This window comes from Vespa mandarinia, chromosome 10 (genome assembly GCF_050613455.1).
Source record: "Vespa mandarinia isolate Hongniang chromosome 10, ASM5061345v1, whole genome shotgun sequence".
Taxonomy (NCBI): domain Eukaryota; kingdom Metazoa; phylum Arthropoda; class Insecta; order Hymenoptera; family Vespidae; genus Vespa; species Vespa mandarinia.
Genome location: NC_140819.1, coordinates 3,360,001 through 3,377,500, shown reverse-complemented (window position 1 = coordinate 3,377,500; position 17,500 = coordinate 3,360,001). Strand labels below are relative to the sequence as shown.

Sequence of the window (17,500 nt, the reverse complement as noted above, 5' to 3'; positions counted from 1 at the left end):
CATTTGATTATTTTTTTTCGAAAAGATTCTAGTTTACATTATCCGGTAATATAGGGAACTATATTATTAATTGAGTTATTTCTCAAGTATGAGTCATTTTTGAAGAATAAATAAAACGAGCACTTTTATATTTTATTACATGAATCTCCTCGATCTCTAATGATACTTTTATTTTCGTACAATTAATTCATCTTGTCAGAATACGAAAGAGAAATGAAAAAAAATACAATTCTTTTTTTATGAACATTAACGATTATAATTTTTACATCAATACCGTAAGTTGGTAATGCAGTTTCCTGTAACACTAGCTACATGATATTTCGATTTTCAATTATAAAAGTAGTTTTTATATTTTTAAGAAATAAATAAAGAATTTCTCAATCGAATGAATTTATATATATATATATATATATAATACAAATAGAATTAAATTGAAAAGAGTTAAGATTGAAGTGAGATTTGATTAAAGGTACAATTAATGTCTCCATGTATTTCGTTTATATATTTACAATTTGACAACAAAAACATTAAACATAACAGGCAGCCTCGCTCTCGACCGGAAGGTATATTTCAAGTATCTTTCTAATAGAGCGCGAGGCCAGCTAAAGGTCACATAAATATAATTATATCCTTCATAATAAATTCATTACAATTTGTATAATGTGTAACATGTGCTCGTGTATGTGTGCGTGCTTGTGTGTATTCGCGTGTGCGTGTGCGCGCGCACGCGCGCGCGCGTGTGTGTGTGTGTGTATATATATGTGTATGTACGTTTGTGGCAAATATTTGTGTAGTTGCACACGCGTGCATTTTTGTATATATTCATATGTATATGTATATATATATATATATATATGTATATATATAATATATGTTATTTAAATTTCTTAACATCGTAAACTCTCCCGAGTAATGCCTTTCCGCATCTTTTTATAACGAATACTATATCCAGCATTTTTAAATCTTTTTTTCTTTCTTTCTTTAAGTTGTATTTTTGAATATAGTTGGATTGTCCATACTTGATGATATCGCGTAATTCGCACTCATGCTCGCATACCTTAAAATGTTCGTCCAACGAGATATAATCGTTCTTCTTTATCTCTCCATTCTTTTTGCCTTTTCATTCTCTTAACCATTTTCTATTCTCGAAAATGAATTGCGAAAGTATCGATCGATCGATTGGATTGATCAATCAACTGATCGAAATATTTTCGTCTACGAAATAGTCGCATGATTAATTGCTAAGTCTCGTTTATTCCTTCTCTCTCCCTCCTCCCCACCCCCGCCCGCCCCTCCCTTTTATATCTTATCGAAAAACACGCAAAACACATTCTTTGATTTTGTCTTGTTTCTTCTTTTCTATTCTTTTTTTTCTTTTTTTCTTTTCTTCTTCTTTTTTTTCTCCTTTTTTTGTTTCCCCCTTTTTGTTGCTTCTATTCGGTTTTCGTTCGATAAGTTTTTATGTACAAAAGTTTTGATTTGATTTTTATTATGTAAGTCTACGTTTGATAGCTTTTTATTGGCCTTCTTCACATACACATTCGATCAATCGCAATCCTCATTTTCGTACCCTTATGCTTTTTCTTTCTTTTCTTCTCTTAAATCTCTTCTCCTTTCTTTTTCTATTCTTTTGCCTTTTTTTTTTTTGCTTTTGATTTTTCTTTTTGGTTTTTTTTTCTTTTTTGATTTTTCTCTTTTTCTCAAATCACCCTTTCAATGTCGTGGCAGTGTAATACGCGTAACGGATTTTTATCCTTATCCCTTATTAATCTTACGTCTATATGTATAATCATATTTTTACAAAAAATTCACGAATAGCATATACATACATATACGATGCGAGAGAAACAACTGACCGAGCTTGGCTTACATTCATTCTCATTTTGCATCGATCGATATTAGGTATTAAAATAAATGCAACAAAAATCGACGTATTCTTAATGACGTCTATATCGATACCGATAATGCTGAGTTTTTTGGACCTTTTTGTTTTTCGCATTTACTTTTAATTATTGTTTTTGTTATAGACAATAGAAAGAAAATACTTAACAGAGAATATGCTCGGCTCTTTCTTTTTTTTTTATACTGTTATTAGGTGATTAATTTTTTTTGATATAAATTATATAAGAATTCATTAAAAAAATTTACAGTATTAATAATTAGTAATTAATAACTAATAGCTAATAGTTAATAATAATAATAATAACAATAATAATAATAATAATAATAATAACAATAATAATAATAATAATAATAATAATAATAATAATAATAAATAATAAATAATAATAATTAAAATAATTATTTAAGTAATACTTTGTTATACATATTTCATATTTTTCGTTAAATATAATTAATATATAATTAACTTTTCAATATTAAATTGTCAATTAATTAACTTATTTCTTTATAATATAATATTGATTTTTATCGATATGTATCAATATTTTACTGATATTCATGTATAGCATAGACGGTATCGATGTCCACGTCTTTATGTATTCATTGATTTTTCACGATATTTTTAAAATACATTGTAAAGAATAGAAATATGGCAGCGGTTAATATGGCAGTATTTAAATTACGAGGAAACATATTTACATTGAATAAAGAGTTATGATATAAAATGAAATATTGTAACATCGAAAGTTTAAAATTTTCGTAATGATATAAATATATCGCTATATAGCAATCATTCTTACGTCGATGCATAATATTCACAACGGCAATAGCAACGATGCAATATGCGAATTTTTTATAAGACAGCTTTGTACATCGTGATAATAAACAGGTAAGATCATTTTTTGACGATTGAACGTATCGAAATTATTATCAATACATACGAATGACGAGTTACGATTTTTTCTTCTTTTTTTTTTTATTTTCCTCAACATAACTAATATTTAAAGAATAATTATTAATTGTCAAATTAATAATTTCCATGAAAGATATTTAGAAACGAGTAAAAAAATTTAATTGATTTTCTTTGATTGTTTGTTACACTTATTGTTGTCATTACCATCCGAATATGTTGAAATAATCTTTCTTATTTTTAATTAAAGTAGGCATAACTTTTTCTTGTTCTTTTTTTTTTTCAGATGACTTTGTTTGATAAAGTTTGTATTCTCTAAATGCGACGTCTCTAAATCATTGATATTTTTTTGTTCGACTTTTCCATTGATAAGAAAGAAAAGAAAAGAAAAAAAAAATAAAAATAAAAAAAAGAAAAAGAAATATTTGGAAAGTAAAAATAAAAATTTGGAAAATAAAAACGTAAAAAAAAAAACGAATGAAAAATTCGCGACGTTTTTTTTTCCCTTGAGAAACAAAAAAAAAAAACAAAAAAAAGAATGAATAAAATAAAAAGAGAAATAAAAGGTAATACTTCTCGATCTCGAATTCGATATTTCCCTCTGGATCATCATTTCATTTTCTTTCACATTTTTATTTGTTTTTCTACATGTCATCAAAAACAAGAAAGATATTGTTCGATGGTCAAGTCGAATGCGGCATGGTATGCACACATAAAATAGATAAAATCTTAATACAGCGGTACCTCGTACCAACGTGCGGACGCTGTAATAAATCATAGGCGTCGCTTCAAAGTGTCACTTTCAGTATAAATCATTGATGTGCTCGCGATAGGAGATAAATAATCGAGTAGACAAGCTTTCGCTTGTGACTTTGAAGGATCGTCTAATAGCCACGAGGAGAATCATTGTAGATGTACAAAGCTCTTTGCTCTCTCTCTCTCTCTCTCTTTGTCTCTCTCTTTCTCACACACACACACACACACACACACACACACACACACACACACAAACATACACACACATACACACACTCATTCTATCTTTCTCTCTTTCTATTCTGTCCATCTCGAGCATTACTCGCACACCCACACGCGTACACGAGCATACGCACTTGTTCGAGCATTCTTAAATGTAGAAACAGAATATGGATGAAGAAATGATACGCGTTAGCGAAGTTTTTCTTCTTCGCTTATTTCTCTTTTATTCTTTCACATTTTTCTTCTTAGAAAGTAGCAAACTTTGGCTTGTTTACGGTATAAAGTGTTACGTTATGTATGTACAAGGAACATCTAACATCGTGGTGGATTAGTAATTTATACACGAGCTTCTTCTTCATGTTTTTACCTTTTTCTTTTCCTTCCTCTTTTCTTAATTTTTTATTTATTTATTTATTTATTTCTTTTTTTTTTGTATTTATTCCTTTTATTTATCCCTTTTTTTATTTATTTATTTCTCTTTCTCTTTCTCTTTCTCTTTTCCTTATTCTTATTCTTATTTTTATTCTTATTCTTATATTTATTCTTTTGATCGTTCGTTTGCCTCTTTGAAGATCCATCTCTCCTTTTTATCGTTAATACCTACACGGTATATATCCTGTTTCAAAGAGTATACACGTATTTTATACATATTTTATTTCTTAAGTTATTCAAAATACGAAAGAATTGTTTGAAAAAGAAAACAGTGTTCTCGATTTCTCGAGGGAAATATGCGATGTGACGGATTTAAATTTTATTTATTTTTATTCTTGTATTATGATTTTTTTTCTTTTTTTTCTTTTTTTTTTTCTTTTTTTTTAACAGAACTCTATGTATTATATTTATGTATTTTGTATGTATGTATGTGTGTGTGTGTTTGTGTGTGTATATTTATATATTTATATATATTTTTTTAAACAAATGTAATTTTTCTCTAAAATATTCTCTCGTTTCATGAATAAATCTTAATAATCTTTTCGTGATACACGTATACACATTTGAACAGAATTTATTCAATATAGGTAAACGTTAAATTGTACATGGTGATTCAATAATTTTATTATCAATTTTAAGATATAAAAAAAAATCCGAAAATGTTTCATTTATTATACAAATTATAATAACAATTCGATTTCAATCGTCGTTTCCGAATGATATCATTGAAAGTTAAAAGAAAATTAGAAAAATATCCATTGATTCACCTGATATAATTTATCGAATAATTACAGGGAGAAAAGATCATGTTTAATTGTTAGTTTAATTGTATTTCCTCTTTCGGCCAAATTCGGATTTCGAATCGTTTAAGTAAATGATCGATCATAATTCGATCGATGTCGAAAATAATTAATCGCGGATATTAGTCGTAAACGATCAAAAATATGATCGTTAAAAAGACGATTCGAGTTATTATCTTTTTTCTTCTTTTTTCTCTCTCTCTCCACCTCTCTTTTCTTTTCTTCATCTTTTTCTTCTTTTTTTTTCTTTCGTTTCATTCTCCCACCTTCCATTTACATTAAAAAGGAAGACGCGAAGCGTTTAGGGCATGAAAGTGCATAGAATTGTTTCGGACGTTTCTCTCTTTTCCCCCCTCCCATCTCCTCGTCTTTATATATTGTTATTTTTTTTTATTATTATTTTTATCAGACAAGGAGGCTTAGAGCAAGGTCGACGCCGTTAGGACGTCCGGGACGACCGGCTTCGGAGGGGGGTCTAAGCATCAGACTCGCATTTCGCTCATCGTTGCTTGCGAGACACGGCTCGAGACGGTTGTGCTCTGCAGAAGGGGTTGATTTTCTGGAGGACTCTTCGCACGGGGTGGTGGTGGAGCACGTGGCACTGTGAGGTGTATAGATCCATTCGGTGGTCCCTAAAAAAAAAAGAGAAAAAACAAAAACGAAAGGTGTGGCAAATCCTTTATACATTTTTTCTTTTTCTTCTTCTTAAATTTAAAACATTTAAAAGTAACATGCATCGACGATAATCCTGTCAATCGCACATAAAAAATAAAAAAAAATATATATATATATATATATATATATATATTCGTTTCGTTTTTGTCAAGTATTTTTATTTCACGCAAAATTTATAAATAATTTTTATTATTATCTGATATAAAAATTACGCAGCATCTTTTTCTCAGGATGTTAAAATTTACGACATTACATTATTATTTTTTTTTTATATCTATGTATATATCCAAATATAATATTTAATGTATAATTATATATATATATATATATTTTTTTTTAGAATTATAATAAACGTCATGTTTTATTTTTCCTTTTTATTTTTTCACTTAGAAAATTAATTATCGATTAATATACCAAAGTTAATGCTCGTTAAGTTATAAGAAATAAGTTATAATACAAGTTTCAAATATTTTATAATTTCTTTTTATTGAGTGGACGGGGATTGGTAGGAAAATAAATTGGGTTATAGAGGGTTAACAAGAAACGAGTTCCACCGGTTCGTTCAAGGAATTCGAAAACTTCTTCGGATATGCTAAGAACGTCGTTGTAAAGTGAAAGGCAAAACTTTTCTTTTTCCTTTACTCGTTTTATTCACAGCGAAACATCCGAAAGATTTCAACAAGGATTATATTTTTCTTTTTTGATTTTATTTTATTATGTATAATATTTGAAAGTAGCGAGAAATATATATGTATATATATATATATATATATATATATATATATATATATATACAAAAAAAAAGACATTCAATATTCTTTGCTTTTTTTTTTCAAACAACAATCATTTTTCCAAGGCAATAAAATTGTTCATTTATTTTTGTTTATTATTTCTTTCGATTTAATAACGAATTTTTTTTTTATAATACACGTACGTTGGTATATAAATATCTATGCATGCATTATATTATGTATTCTATAGGATCTATTCTTTATAATAGTATCTTCCACTCACTTGAGTTTGCGCGTTCATGTCCTGCATGACCGAAGCACGAGGGAGCGTGGCGTGTTGTTGCTGATGTTGCTTCTGGTAATGATGTTGATGCGGCAGGGTGTGTGTGCCTTGTAAAGTGTTAGGCTCGTTTGGAGGCCCTTTCATCACGTTTCTAAAAGGAATAGAAAAAGAATATTATTATACAACATTTTTTATTTCGTATCTTCTTTACTAATTTTTCCAAGAAAAATAGCAATTAATTAATCTAACAATATAAAAGAAAGGCAAGATATCAAGGTTAAAATATGTATACGATAAAATAAATATGTCTATGATAAAATGAAATTAATTATATATTTAATTAGCCACTGCAAATAATTTATAAAATGTAAATATATATATATTTTGGAAAATGATTCAATCGTGATCGGATTATTAACATAAAAATATAATCTAAATTTATATGAAAAATTTTCGATAATTTATAAAAAAGACGTGAAATAAAATGAAAAATATATTGATATATTTTCTTTGGAAATTTTGTCGTCTTACCTTCTGAGCATTTCATTTTCAACGTCAACGATAACTTGACCACTACCAGGAAAATGTGAATGTGACGAGGGTGGTTGTTTCAACTCCGTGAAACCGCGCGGTCCACACTGTTGATTCAACATCTGTTGCTGCTGGAGGCTTTTGACCTCGAGTCTCGTCTTGTCTCGCTGATAATAGACACCAGCAAATATGAGGACGTTCAATATAAGTAGACTACAGCCAATCGCTATAGTCACGCTTAATGCTGTCGAATATGCAGCGTATCTGTAATATTAAAAACAAATTGGCTAGATTTTCGGCTAAATTTTCGAACTTAGCGATTTCTTTTTTTTTTTTTCTTTTCGAATTGCTGTTATTACCAATGACGAAGTTATAAAATTTATTATAATTTTTATATCATCATTGATATGTTACATGAATTTTGTTTTTTTTTTTTTATATCGTTATTTAAATCGCAACATTTATAAAAATTGTTTAAAATCGATAGAAATAAAAAGAAAAAAAAAAGAATAAGTAACGTCTGAAATATTTAATACAATAAATTCATAATTGTCTGGATTTCTTTTAAAAGTAACTTACGAAAGAAAATTTCGTTCGATTTATAATCTATGTTAATTGCATTTATTATAAATTTTAAATACGCGATGATCGATCTATCATCCTTTCGTTATCGTTCGTATAATTCATTTAATTAAATGAGGATAGATTACCCAGCTGCATCGAGACTCGCCAAAGTGTCGGTACTGGCATTGTGCATATTTTGTAGATTTGTGCTTTGAATAAGACTGACACAGGTGGTTATACTGTAGTCGGTTGTGGTAGGTGGTTCAGTGCTTATATTTTTTCTTTTAAATTCCTCGGTGATCCTACTCAAAGGATCTGGCCTGACTAAACCATCGTAAAGACTTGGATCAGCGTGTCCTCGGAAAAGATTGTGTCTCGAATCAACATCTTCCATTCCAGCACGATGAAGTTCCGGTACGAGTCGTAGCCAAACGGAGAGCTGATGAGCTCGATAATGATTTTTTACTTTTGGCCTCATTCCTAAAAAAAAAAAAAAAAAAAAAAATGTTAAAAGAAAAAAAAAGATCTTTTATTTGTTTGCAAAAAAGTATACGACGATAGATAACGTAAGTATCATTTTAATATTTTCTAACTAGTTAATTGTAGTCATTTCTTTTTTTGCATAAACATTTATATTTTATATTTAATTGGAATATTCAATTAAAAAAAAAAAAAAAAAAAAAATTCGCTATATTATATAAGATTCGTTCGAATCGAACGAATGTCGTTATTACATTTTCGATTCGTTATTAGTTACGGTACGATCGAAGAAATATATTCGAAATCAAAATGTATTTATCGGATTAATAGTAAGCGAGAAGTATGTATTATGACAATTGAAATATGGGAAACAAAAGGAGATTATTTTAACGCGTTACGATGTCCGGCTATATTTTCAACGACGAAAATTTAATATCGACTTCCGAGAGCGATAATTTAATCGTAGAATGCTATCTTGGTATCGTACCAATATTCTAGATAATAAATCTGCCTACACTATGAAAATCGTATGTAAATATGAATCATTCAGCGACTCGCATGATACTATTCGACTGAATTATATACATAGTTACTTAACTATCTAGATATATAAGGAATATTTTGTATAATTTATGATATAAAAAAATTTTGTTCGTTTAATTGATCTTGAATTATATATAAAAGGGGGGGGCAAAAAATTATATGAAAAATAAATAAAAAAAGTATCATGGCTTATCAAAAAAAAAAAAAAAAAATACAAAAAAATGAATTCAACCATATTATAATACAAGTTGAAATTCTGTAATATTCGGCGTCATTGACAATTTGAATTATTAATCAGGCATGGACCGAGAGTATGACGTAAACATACCGATCAATTGTCTCGTCGAAAATTTAATTGGGAAAATCGCTTGGAGATAAACCACAAGCTGACATTGTTGTTCGACTGGCTTATTACTCATTGACAGAATTGTCCAAAGCAAATGTAGAATGCTTTGATCAACGAAAGGCTTTTTCTATTTTTTATTTGATAATATTTATATGATACATAATAGCAACTAAAATATTTAATACTAATTTCTATTATTTGAATAACGACATGTGAATTATTTCAATGAAATTTGTAAATTATTATTTTTAATAATAATTATTATTTTTAATAATAATTCACAAATATTATTTTTAATAATAATTCATAAATATTTTTGTTTTCGATGAAAAAAGAAAAAACTCATTTTTTCATTTCTTTACTTTCTTTTTTCTCAGGAATTGATTTTAATCAGAAATGGAAAAAAAATGGTTGATAAGAAAGCTATTGATTAATCGATAAAATATTTACAGATATGCTATATATATATATATAAAAATAACAATGATCTGGGTATATATAAAAGTTCTCCTTTCTGATCGTGTCAGTTAATATTGTAAGTTTGGCGGAATCAATTAGTTACAATGGCGGGTAAGTTCTATTAAAATATCGATATTTAATATATTTGTAAATCAATGAAAGTATTTGATAAAAAATAATTTGATAAATATATATATATATACATATATATATATATATATATATATATATATATATATATATATAAAAGATAAGATCTATTAAACAATAATTGAACAATTTAAAAATAATCTAACATATTCTTATATTAATATTAACACTTTATATTAATATTTTTATTTTTTTATTATAGCAAGTTATCAATTGATAATTACTTTATCAATCTTTGTGATTTGTGCCTATGGTTATTATCCGGGTGACAAACCAATATTACCAGTACCAACAGAATGTCCGTTAGTAGATCCCAAAGACTCTACTGTACTCCTTAGTCATGAGAAATATTGTACAAAATTCTACATGTGCTTAAATGGAGTTAGAATTGAGATGGATTGTCCAAAATCTTGGAAGGGTTGTTCGCTTCATTTCAATAAAGTGCTACAAGTTTGTGATTATCCAGAACGTGCTGGATGCGGTTGGACCATGAAGGACGATGAAGTAGAAGATCCGAAATGCAGAAAATACAGGAAGAATATTGTCAATAACAATAATGTCAAGAACTATGGAGAAGAAGAAGAAGAGTGATGAGAAAAATTTGTACTCAGAAGATCCCAATGGAAAAATATATTCTCACTATTAATCTTTCTATAAATATTATAAATGTACAAATGGAAAAATTACCAGCCTATAAAAACTCAAATAGTAACTGATTCTCTTAATAAAATAAAAAAAAAAAAAAAAAAACTATTTTATTTCTGAGTTATTCATTAATTATAAATATAATTATTCGTTAATAATTATTAATTAATACTTAATTATTGACAATAAAGACAAGGTGCGATAATGACTAAGATCGACATTTTAATTTTAATATATAACAGTTTTAGTATTTTATATATTTGAAATGAACTATACCAAATAATCTTTAACTAAAAAATTCTAAAAAAGAAAAAGTATAAAAATAAAGTATATTAATTAGTTAATATTACTTTTCGCATTTTATCGTGTACTCACGAATTCAATTATGTACTTTTGAAATTGTAAAATATTATTTTTCGAGTTAGACCTTATTTCTTTAGGATAATTTATTTTCATAAATATATACATATATATGTATATATATATATATATATATATATATATATATATATATATATATATATATATACACATATAATTTAAAGAGAAGAAAAATGTCCGTTTGTGAAACAGATAGTTACGTTTACTTTTGGGCGTGTTCGTTTGTTGTACAAAAAAAAAGGGGTGATAAAAAAAGTGTTGGTAATTAAATCCTCTTTAGGGTCGGAAACGTTCTCATTCATTTTAAAACGTCATTTTGTCTGGCTTGATCGCGATAAAATAGGGAGTTATCACGTATCGTTCTTCGTCCATGTGTACGTAAAGTTTCTACCGCACACTCCTCGAATTAAATTCGAATTATATAAAGGAAAGAAATGAGAGGAGATATCGTTTCCCAATGACACGCAATGTTACCTAGGATACGAGAGAAACGTGCTTTGAATTACTTAACAGTACGTTGTTTTAACGGGGGTACTTAAGGGTACTTAAAATTAACAATTAAAATGCCAGCTAATTTTGTAATTAGAAATATTAAACTTTAATTTTTATATGGTTACATGGAAACCTGTGACCCTTTGTTTGTTTGTTTGTTTGTTCTTTCTTTCTTTCTTTCTTTTTTTCTTCTTTTTTTTTTCTTTTATTTTTTTTTTTCTTTCTTGTTTCTTGTTTCCCTCTTACGATTTATGTGCGAGAGAAAACGAAATAAGTTACGCGCATAGCTGGTAAAACTATAACCGTCAGTTTGAAACAACTACCACATAACTTTTTTCGATCCTTTCTTATATTTCCGTGTTGACCTGTCGACAGATAAAAATTAAAATTAATTAGGACAAAAATTAATAGGGATTATTCTTTCATTTTAACTCCTGCTGATTATTTTCAGAAAGTAATTAAACAATTCTGTCGAATGATATTCTCTAAATTAATTAAAAAAGAAAAAGAAGAAGAAGGAAAGAAAGAAAGAAAGAAAGAAAGAAAGAAGAAGTTTCTTTCCATAACGTTTCCATTATCATTTGTATTTTCACGATTAAATAATCGATGATTAATTAATAACATTTGACTGATATTTTTAATCATCTCATTTCACGATCGGATAATTTTATTATAATAATATAATATAGTATAAACTATATTTTTATATTATATATAGATATATAATTTTTTATATTAAATTATTTTTATACCTAAAATCGACTTTTATGATAATTGATAATTCATAAAGATATTTAATTGATATTTTTTGATTTTGTTTTCGTTTATCGCGTAAGAGCAATAAAAGTTATCTGATATTATCCAAATTGATATTATTCATTCGACCTTTGTTAAAGTTATTATATCGAAGAGTATTTTATGATTTAAAAAAAAAGAAATTCTCGACCTTGTTTTAATTGAATAGAATATGCATTTTTCATTTGTAGTCACTAATCCTCCTATTCGATGATAAGTAACTTTGGAAACATCCTGTATAACTTGAGGAAAGTAGATTATCGTAGGAATTTCGATCGAACGCTTACACCGGTTGTACATCACTATCGACGTTCGTGGTTTTCGTTGATGTAAGGAAGAAAGACCAAACCCCTTGTGTTTCGATTCGAAGGAAACTACCTCTAGAAACGGATCGCTGATCAATGAGAATAGCCGAAGATCGATTGTAGGTCGCCTTTAAACTATTATTTCATCCTGGATAACCCCTAAGTTCCAACTACGATTTCTTTTGTCTTTTTTTTTCTTTTTTCTTTTTTCTTTTGATTTTATTTTTTGTTTTATTTTTTGTTTTCTCCTTCTTTCTTTCTTTTTTTCTTTCTCTTTTCGAACCACTGCGAGTGAAAGCTCATTGTAAGAATAGAAGGTAGTAACATAAGGAATCGACAGGAACTTGTAATCTCGACTAATTTAGTAGCAATTAGCACGATGTTACTATAGCTACTTCATTTGAACATCAGCACCAATTATCCTGTCTTCTCGGTTTCCTTCTTAACTATATATCGTATTATTTTACAAATTTTCCTCAATATATTTTTCTATTGAACTTTTGTATTGATCGTATCAAGAACATAATAACAATAAGTTATTACGAGATATAAAGTATTGAATACTTTTTTTTTTTTTCTTATTTTTTACATATACTTATGTTTCGATTTAATATATCCACGATTTAATATAATTAGAATTAAGGGCACTTTGTTAAATTATTATTATCCCCGAACAGGTAAAAGTAGTAATAAAATTGTGAAAAGGATCTTCTAATATACTTCATAATTTCTTTCGAACTTATCAGACATCCTACAGGTATTATATATTAAATGACATTAAATGAGCTCATGATAATAAATGTGATTACGTCGTGAGTTGCTTATTTTAAAATGTTAACAATCGAATGAACCTTGTACCAGTCGATAAATTTTTCTATCATCTTTCACACATACATACACACGTTACTCGTGATTAAAGACATAAATGAAATTCATTGTCATTAATCATAATCGTTTTTACATTGAACTTTATTCTTAAAAAAAGAAAAAAAAAAGAAAAGAAAAGAAACGAAAAATCTTAAAAAGAAGATTTTAAACTGAATAAAAGTAGTCATCACAAACGTATTCCGTAATAATAAATTGCGAACTTCTCACTTTTTTTTTCCTATGAAAGAATTTTATACGATGATAATACGAAGATAAACGTTAGACTTGACTTTTAATTTAAAAAAAAAAAAAGAAAAAGAAAAGTATCGAAATTGAAGCTCATAAAACGTATCGATCGTTTCGTCTGTAGATGTATTTTTCGAAGGACTTCGGATAATTTCCGAGCTTGACGATAGAAAGCGAAGCAGGACACGACAAAGGCGATATAACTTTGTCTCCTATCATAAAGTAATCATCGCCCACGGCATCGGGTTATGACTGTCGGAAATATCGTTGCCTCCAACGAAACTTTACTCTGGTAAAACGAGCTTGGTACGTTCGTCGACGTAGAACGTGTAGAAGTGAAGAAAGAAAGAGAGAGAAAGAGAGAGAGAGAGAGAGAGAGAGAGAGAGAGAGAGAGTTTACGATGAGTATTACGTGTATGTCTTTTACCTTGCCAGAATTCATTCCTGAATGAACGAAAGATCACCGGTTGAGTTAGTTGAAGAATTCTAAGGTTAATGATAAGGAGACTGAGAAATAGGGCAAAACTTGACAACTTCAACCTTTCGACGATGTTTCCACGATAAGAAATATATATATCGTTAGATTCAAATTAATCATTTAAATGTATTCATTCATTATATCATGTATTTTCAACGATTATAAATTTCAAATATATATGCTAACATTTTACGAGATAAGACAGAAAAGTATCAAATAAAATATGAATAATACTTGTTTTTTTTTTCTCTTTTTTTTTTTTCATTTTAATTGAAAAATATTACAATTATTAAATACAATACGATTGTTGTTAAATAAAATATTTAATAGAGACAAATACTTTTTATTATTAAATCATAAATTATTTATATATAATATTGTCGTTTTATTGGACATCGTTCAAAATTTAAGAAATAAAATTTTATAAATATATATACGCTTGCAGTGATAAGATATAATACAAAGTGATAATGACTACCGATTATAGACGCTGCATAGTTATCGATGATCATACTAATTTATCATTTTATTTAGATAAAAATCTTAAGATCGGTTTCAGGACTTAGAAAGTCATATACAAGATTATGGTATTGCGATAACGTATCATTAACTATCGATATATTTATATATGATATTTTCCTTTATATATTTGTGTATTAATCATCTAAATCGTTTGTCTCTTAAATCATCGTTAGCTAAAGTAAATTTAATAAAAAGCTTAACGTAAATTATTATATTTAAAATGTCAAAATAAGTTTGAAAAACACATTTGTTTATCTTTCGAATGATTAATAATGCCGTAAAAAATTGAAAAATTGATAGGTATGAATTCTCGCTAATATTTTTTTCGCTAATTAATTAATTAATTAATTCGTTGAGCTGATCAGCGAGCAGTCAATTGCAACGGGAATCCCTCAAAGTTTTAATTTAGCCCTGTTCGTATTATTGCATTCATCATTGTGTGGTTGTTCTTCTATCCTTGTTGGATCACTCGCAAAAGCTACCGAAGGATGAGGAAGTTTGTAACGTGTCGACCGCAGCACATGTCACGAGAAACATATAAAGCGTAACACCGAAAACGGTGTGTTCGTTCATGGTATACGTACGATCTGCACTCCACGTTCGAATTAATTTGCATCTTTCGAAAATACAAGAACGCAATTGGATTTGGGTTTCATAGAGAATCCTTTGACCATTGACCATTTCGATCAACGTCACTAGTGTATTCTTCCCATTTGATTTCCTGTGGTCGGAATCTAATTGTTGTTTCGATCGATGCATTTAAAATTTTTTTTTTTTTAACAAAATTGTTTATATTAAGAGTAAACATACGCTTAATGTTATTCAATGTTAATAAAAATCTTTTGTATTATCGTTTTGGAAAGGTATATGAGACGAAATTTTGTAAATCATGTGATTCTTCTTTGAAATTATTAAGATTTTTTTTTTTTCATATTAATAAATTTCTATTATAAATTTTCTTCTTTTTCAGTGTATTTATTTAATAATGTCGCTTTTAATATTGGATCTCTTCAGACTATGGGATCATCGATTGTCATGAAAGAAATATTTCTTTTTGTGAAACTTTTGGCAATAACTCGTGACATTTAATTCATTTAAAATATAAAGAAAAAAAAAAACGAAGTATAATGAGAGTAAAAGAATCGACAAAAAAAAAGGATAGAAATACAAAATTAAATAAATATCAAAAAAGATTAAAAACGTAATCGAGATTTCTTCGAAATGAAACGAATGATAGAAATGACATCATTTCATTGTAAAGATAAGGATCGGAATATCGTAGCGAATAGAAAAAATAAAAAGAGAAAATACACTATGTCATATAAGGAAAAAGTAGCTTCATAACATATGTTCGGTCGAACGTTAAGTTTACGTAATAATAATAATTTTCTATTGTCATAAAAAAAAAGTGAGTGCATTAGCGCGTTATCGTGGAACACTTCGCTCGTAGTTAAAGAGAGGACAGGGGAAGGGGGGAGGAGCTTGGAGGGGATAGAAGGGTGTGGGTGGGTGAGGTGATGGTCGATATCGGTGGTGCGGTTTATCGATTATCCGAGTTTGTGTGTAACTTTAACTTTTACACTTTGCGTGCAACGTTGTGTGTAACTGAAGTATACTTAGAAGCACCGAAGCGTGAGCTACACAGCTGCCGTGAATACCTGCCGATGATGCCTTTTGATGAGACGAGCTTCAAATAGTTTTCTAAAAGACTTCTTTTTCTTCTTTTCTCTTTTTTTTTTGTTTTAGAATGTTTTATCTGTATATAATAATAATAATAATAATAATAATAATAATTCCTTAATAACTTTTTGGAAATTCCAAATATAAAAATGTATAAAACTCGATAAAATTATTCGATAATAATTTATGAGCTTTTGAAGAAATTTGAACTGGACTTTTTCTTTTTTTTTCTTTTTTAATCGTCACACATATGCGATAATCGATAGTAATTATCGGATATAGGTTAAATTAGAAGAAGTATTATTTGGCTCAATCAAATATATATATATCTAATCGAAAAATTTCAACTGATAGAGACATATCGATAATTTTGATATATATCGTTTAATGTTCTTTAATTCGACGATTTGATCTTTATTAATTCATGACAAATAAGAATCGTGAGAAAGTATAAAAACGTTGGATGATCAAAGTTGAACTATGTCGATTGAGATATTTTCTTAAGTGGGAAGAAATGAGACGGGTTCGTCCCATGTTCTCTATCTCTCTCTCTCTCTCTCTCTCTCTCTCTCTCTATATATATATATATATATATATATATATATATATATATGGATGTGTGTGTGTGTGTGTATATATATACCTGTGGATATATGTGGGTATAAGTAAAGGAAAGGAAAAGATGTTTCCCATAGCACCCTTCGAAAATTCCTCTTAAGGGGAAAACGATCGTCGTGCAATCTGTCGAGCATGTCACTTCTCGCAAGCGCCGATAGCAGATTGCGTTTTCCCCTTTGAAAACTCGGAAAAAGGGGGGCCCTTTTGGCCTATCGAGCCATCCTCCTTGAGAAGAAGGATAGATGGTAGGTATTTCTGATCGAGCGTTAATTAATCATTCGATCGACATCCTAAAGAAAAAATATATATCTTTCACGCGTCCGATCTGGTGAACGTGAAATTGCATTAGGGTATACGTCTACTCCTGTCAATAATTTCATTATTCTTCTTACATTTACGTAGTTTACGTTCGTACAAGAATGAATGTAAATCGAAATCACGTTTCTCCAATGATTTTTTTTTTCTTCCATGCCGACGCGAAGAAAATTAATAAAAAGTGTAGAACGTAGGTAGATTAAAAAGGAGGTCTTTTTTTTTCTTTCTTTAATCTTTTTTTCTTTATCTTTTTCTTCTTTATTTTTTTTTTGTTTTTTTTTTGTTTTTTCTCTTCTTCTTTCAATAATTTTCACGAATACGAACATATAGCGACATTTTTTTCTTGTATTTTTTGTTTCGTTTTCTTTTTTC

The 17,500-nt window shown here is 28.3% G+C and overlaps 2 protein-coding genes across 7 annotated transcripts in view; one reads left to right on the top strand and one right to left on the bottom strand.

Moving 5' to 3' along the window:
• Positions 1-4,793: 4,793 nt before the first annotated feature.
• The window catches only part of NLG-4 (neuroligin 4), a 230,188-nt gene continuing 217,481 nt past the window's right edge, over positions 4,794-17,500 (bottom strand). For 5 of the 6 annotated variants that reach the window (XM_035873316.2, XM_035873318.2, XM_035873315.2 and 2 more), the window contains 4 exons: positions 7,953-8,286; positions 7,243-7,506; positions 6,712-6,862; positions 4,795-5,654 (listed from right to left, as the gene is read on the bottom strand). In XM_035873316.2, coding sequence (XP_035729209.1) covers positions 5,505-5,654; positions 6,712-6,862; positions 7,243-7,506; positions 7,953-8,286 — 899 coding nt within the window. In that variant the 3' untranslated portion in view covers positions 4,795-5,504. Of the gene's footprint in view, positions 5,655-6,711; positions 6,863-7,242; positions 7,507-7,952; positions 8,287-17,500 lie in introns of all 6 variants that reach the window. The other variant, XM_085659748.1, reaches the window with a different exon arrangement.
• Positions 9,669-10,467, top strand: LOC118444752 (peritrophin-1). The gene is made up of 2 exons (XM_035873319.2): positions 9,669-9,745; positions 9,987-10,467. The coding sequence occupies exons 1-2, from the start codon at positions 9,739-9,741 to the stop codon at positions 10,373-10,375; spliced, it is 396 nt and encodes a 131-aa protein (XP_035729212.1). The 5' UTR covers positions 9,669-9,738; the 3' UTR covers positions 10,376-10,467.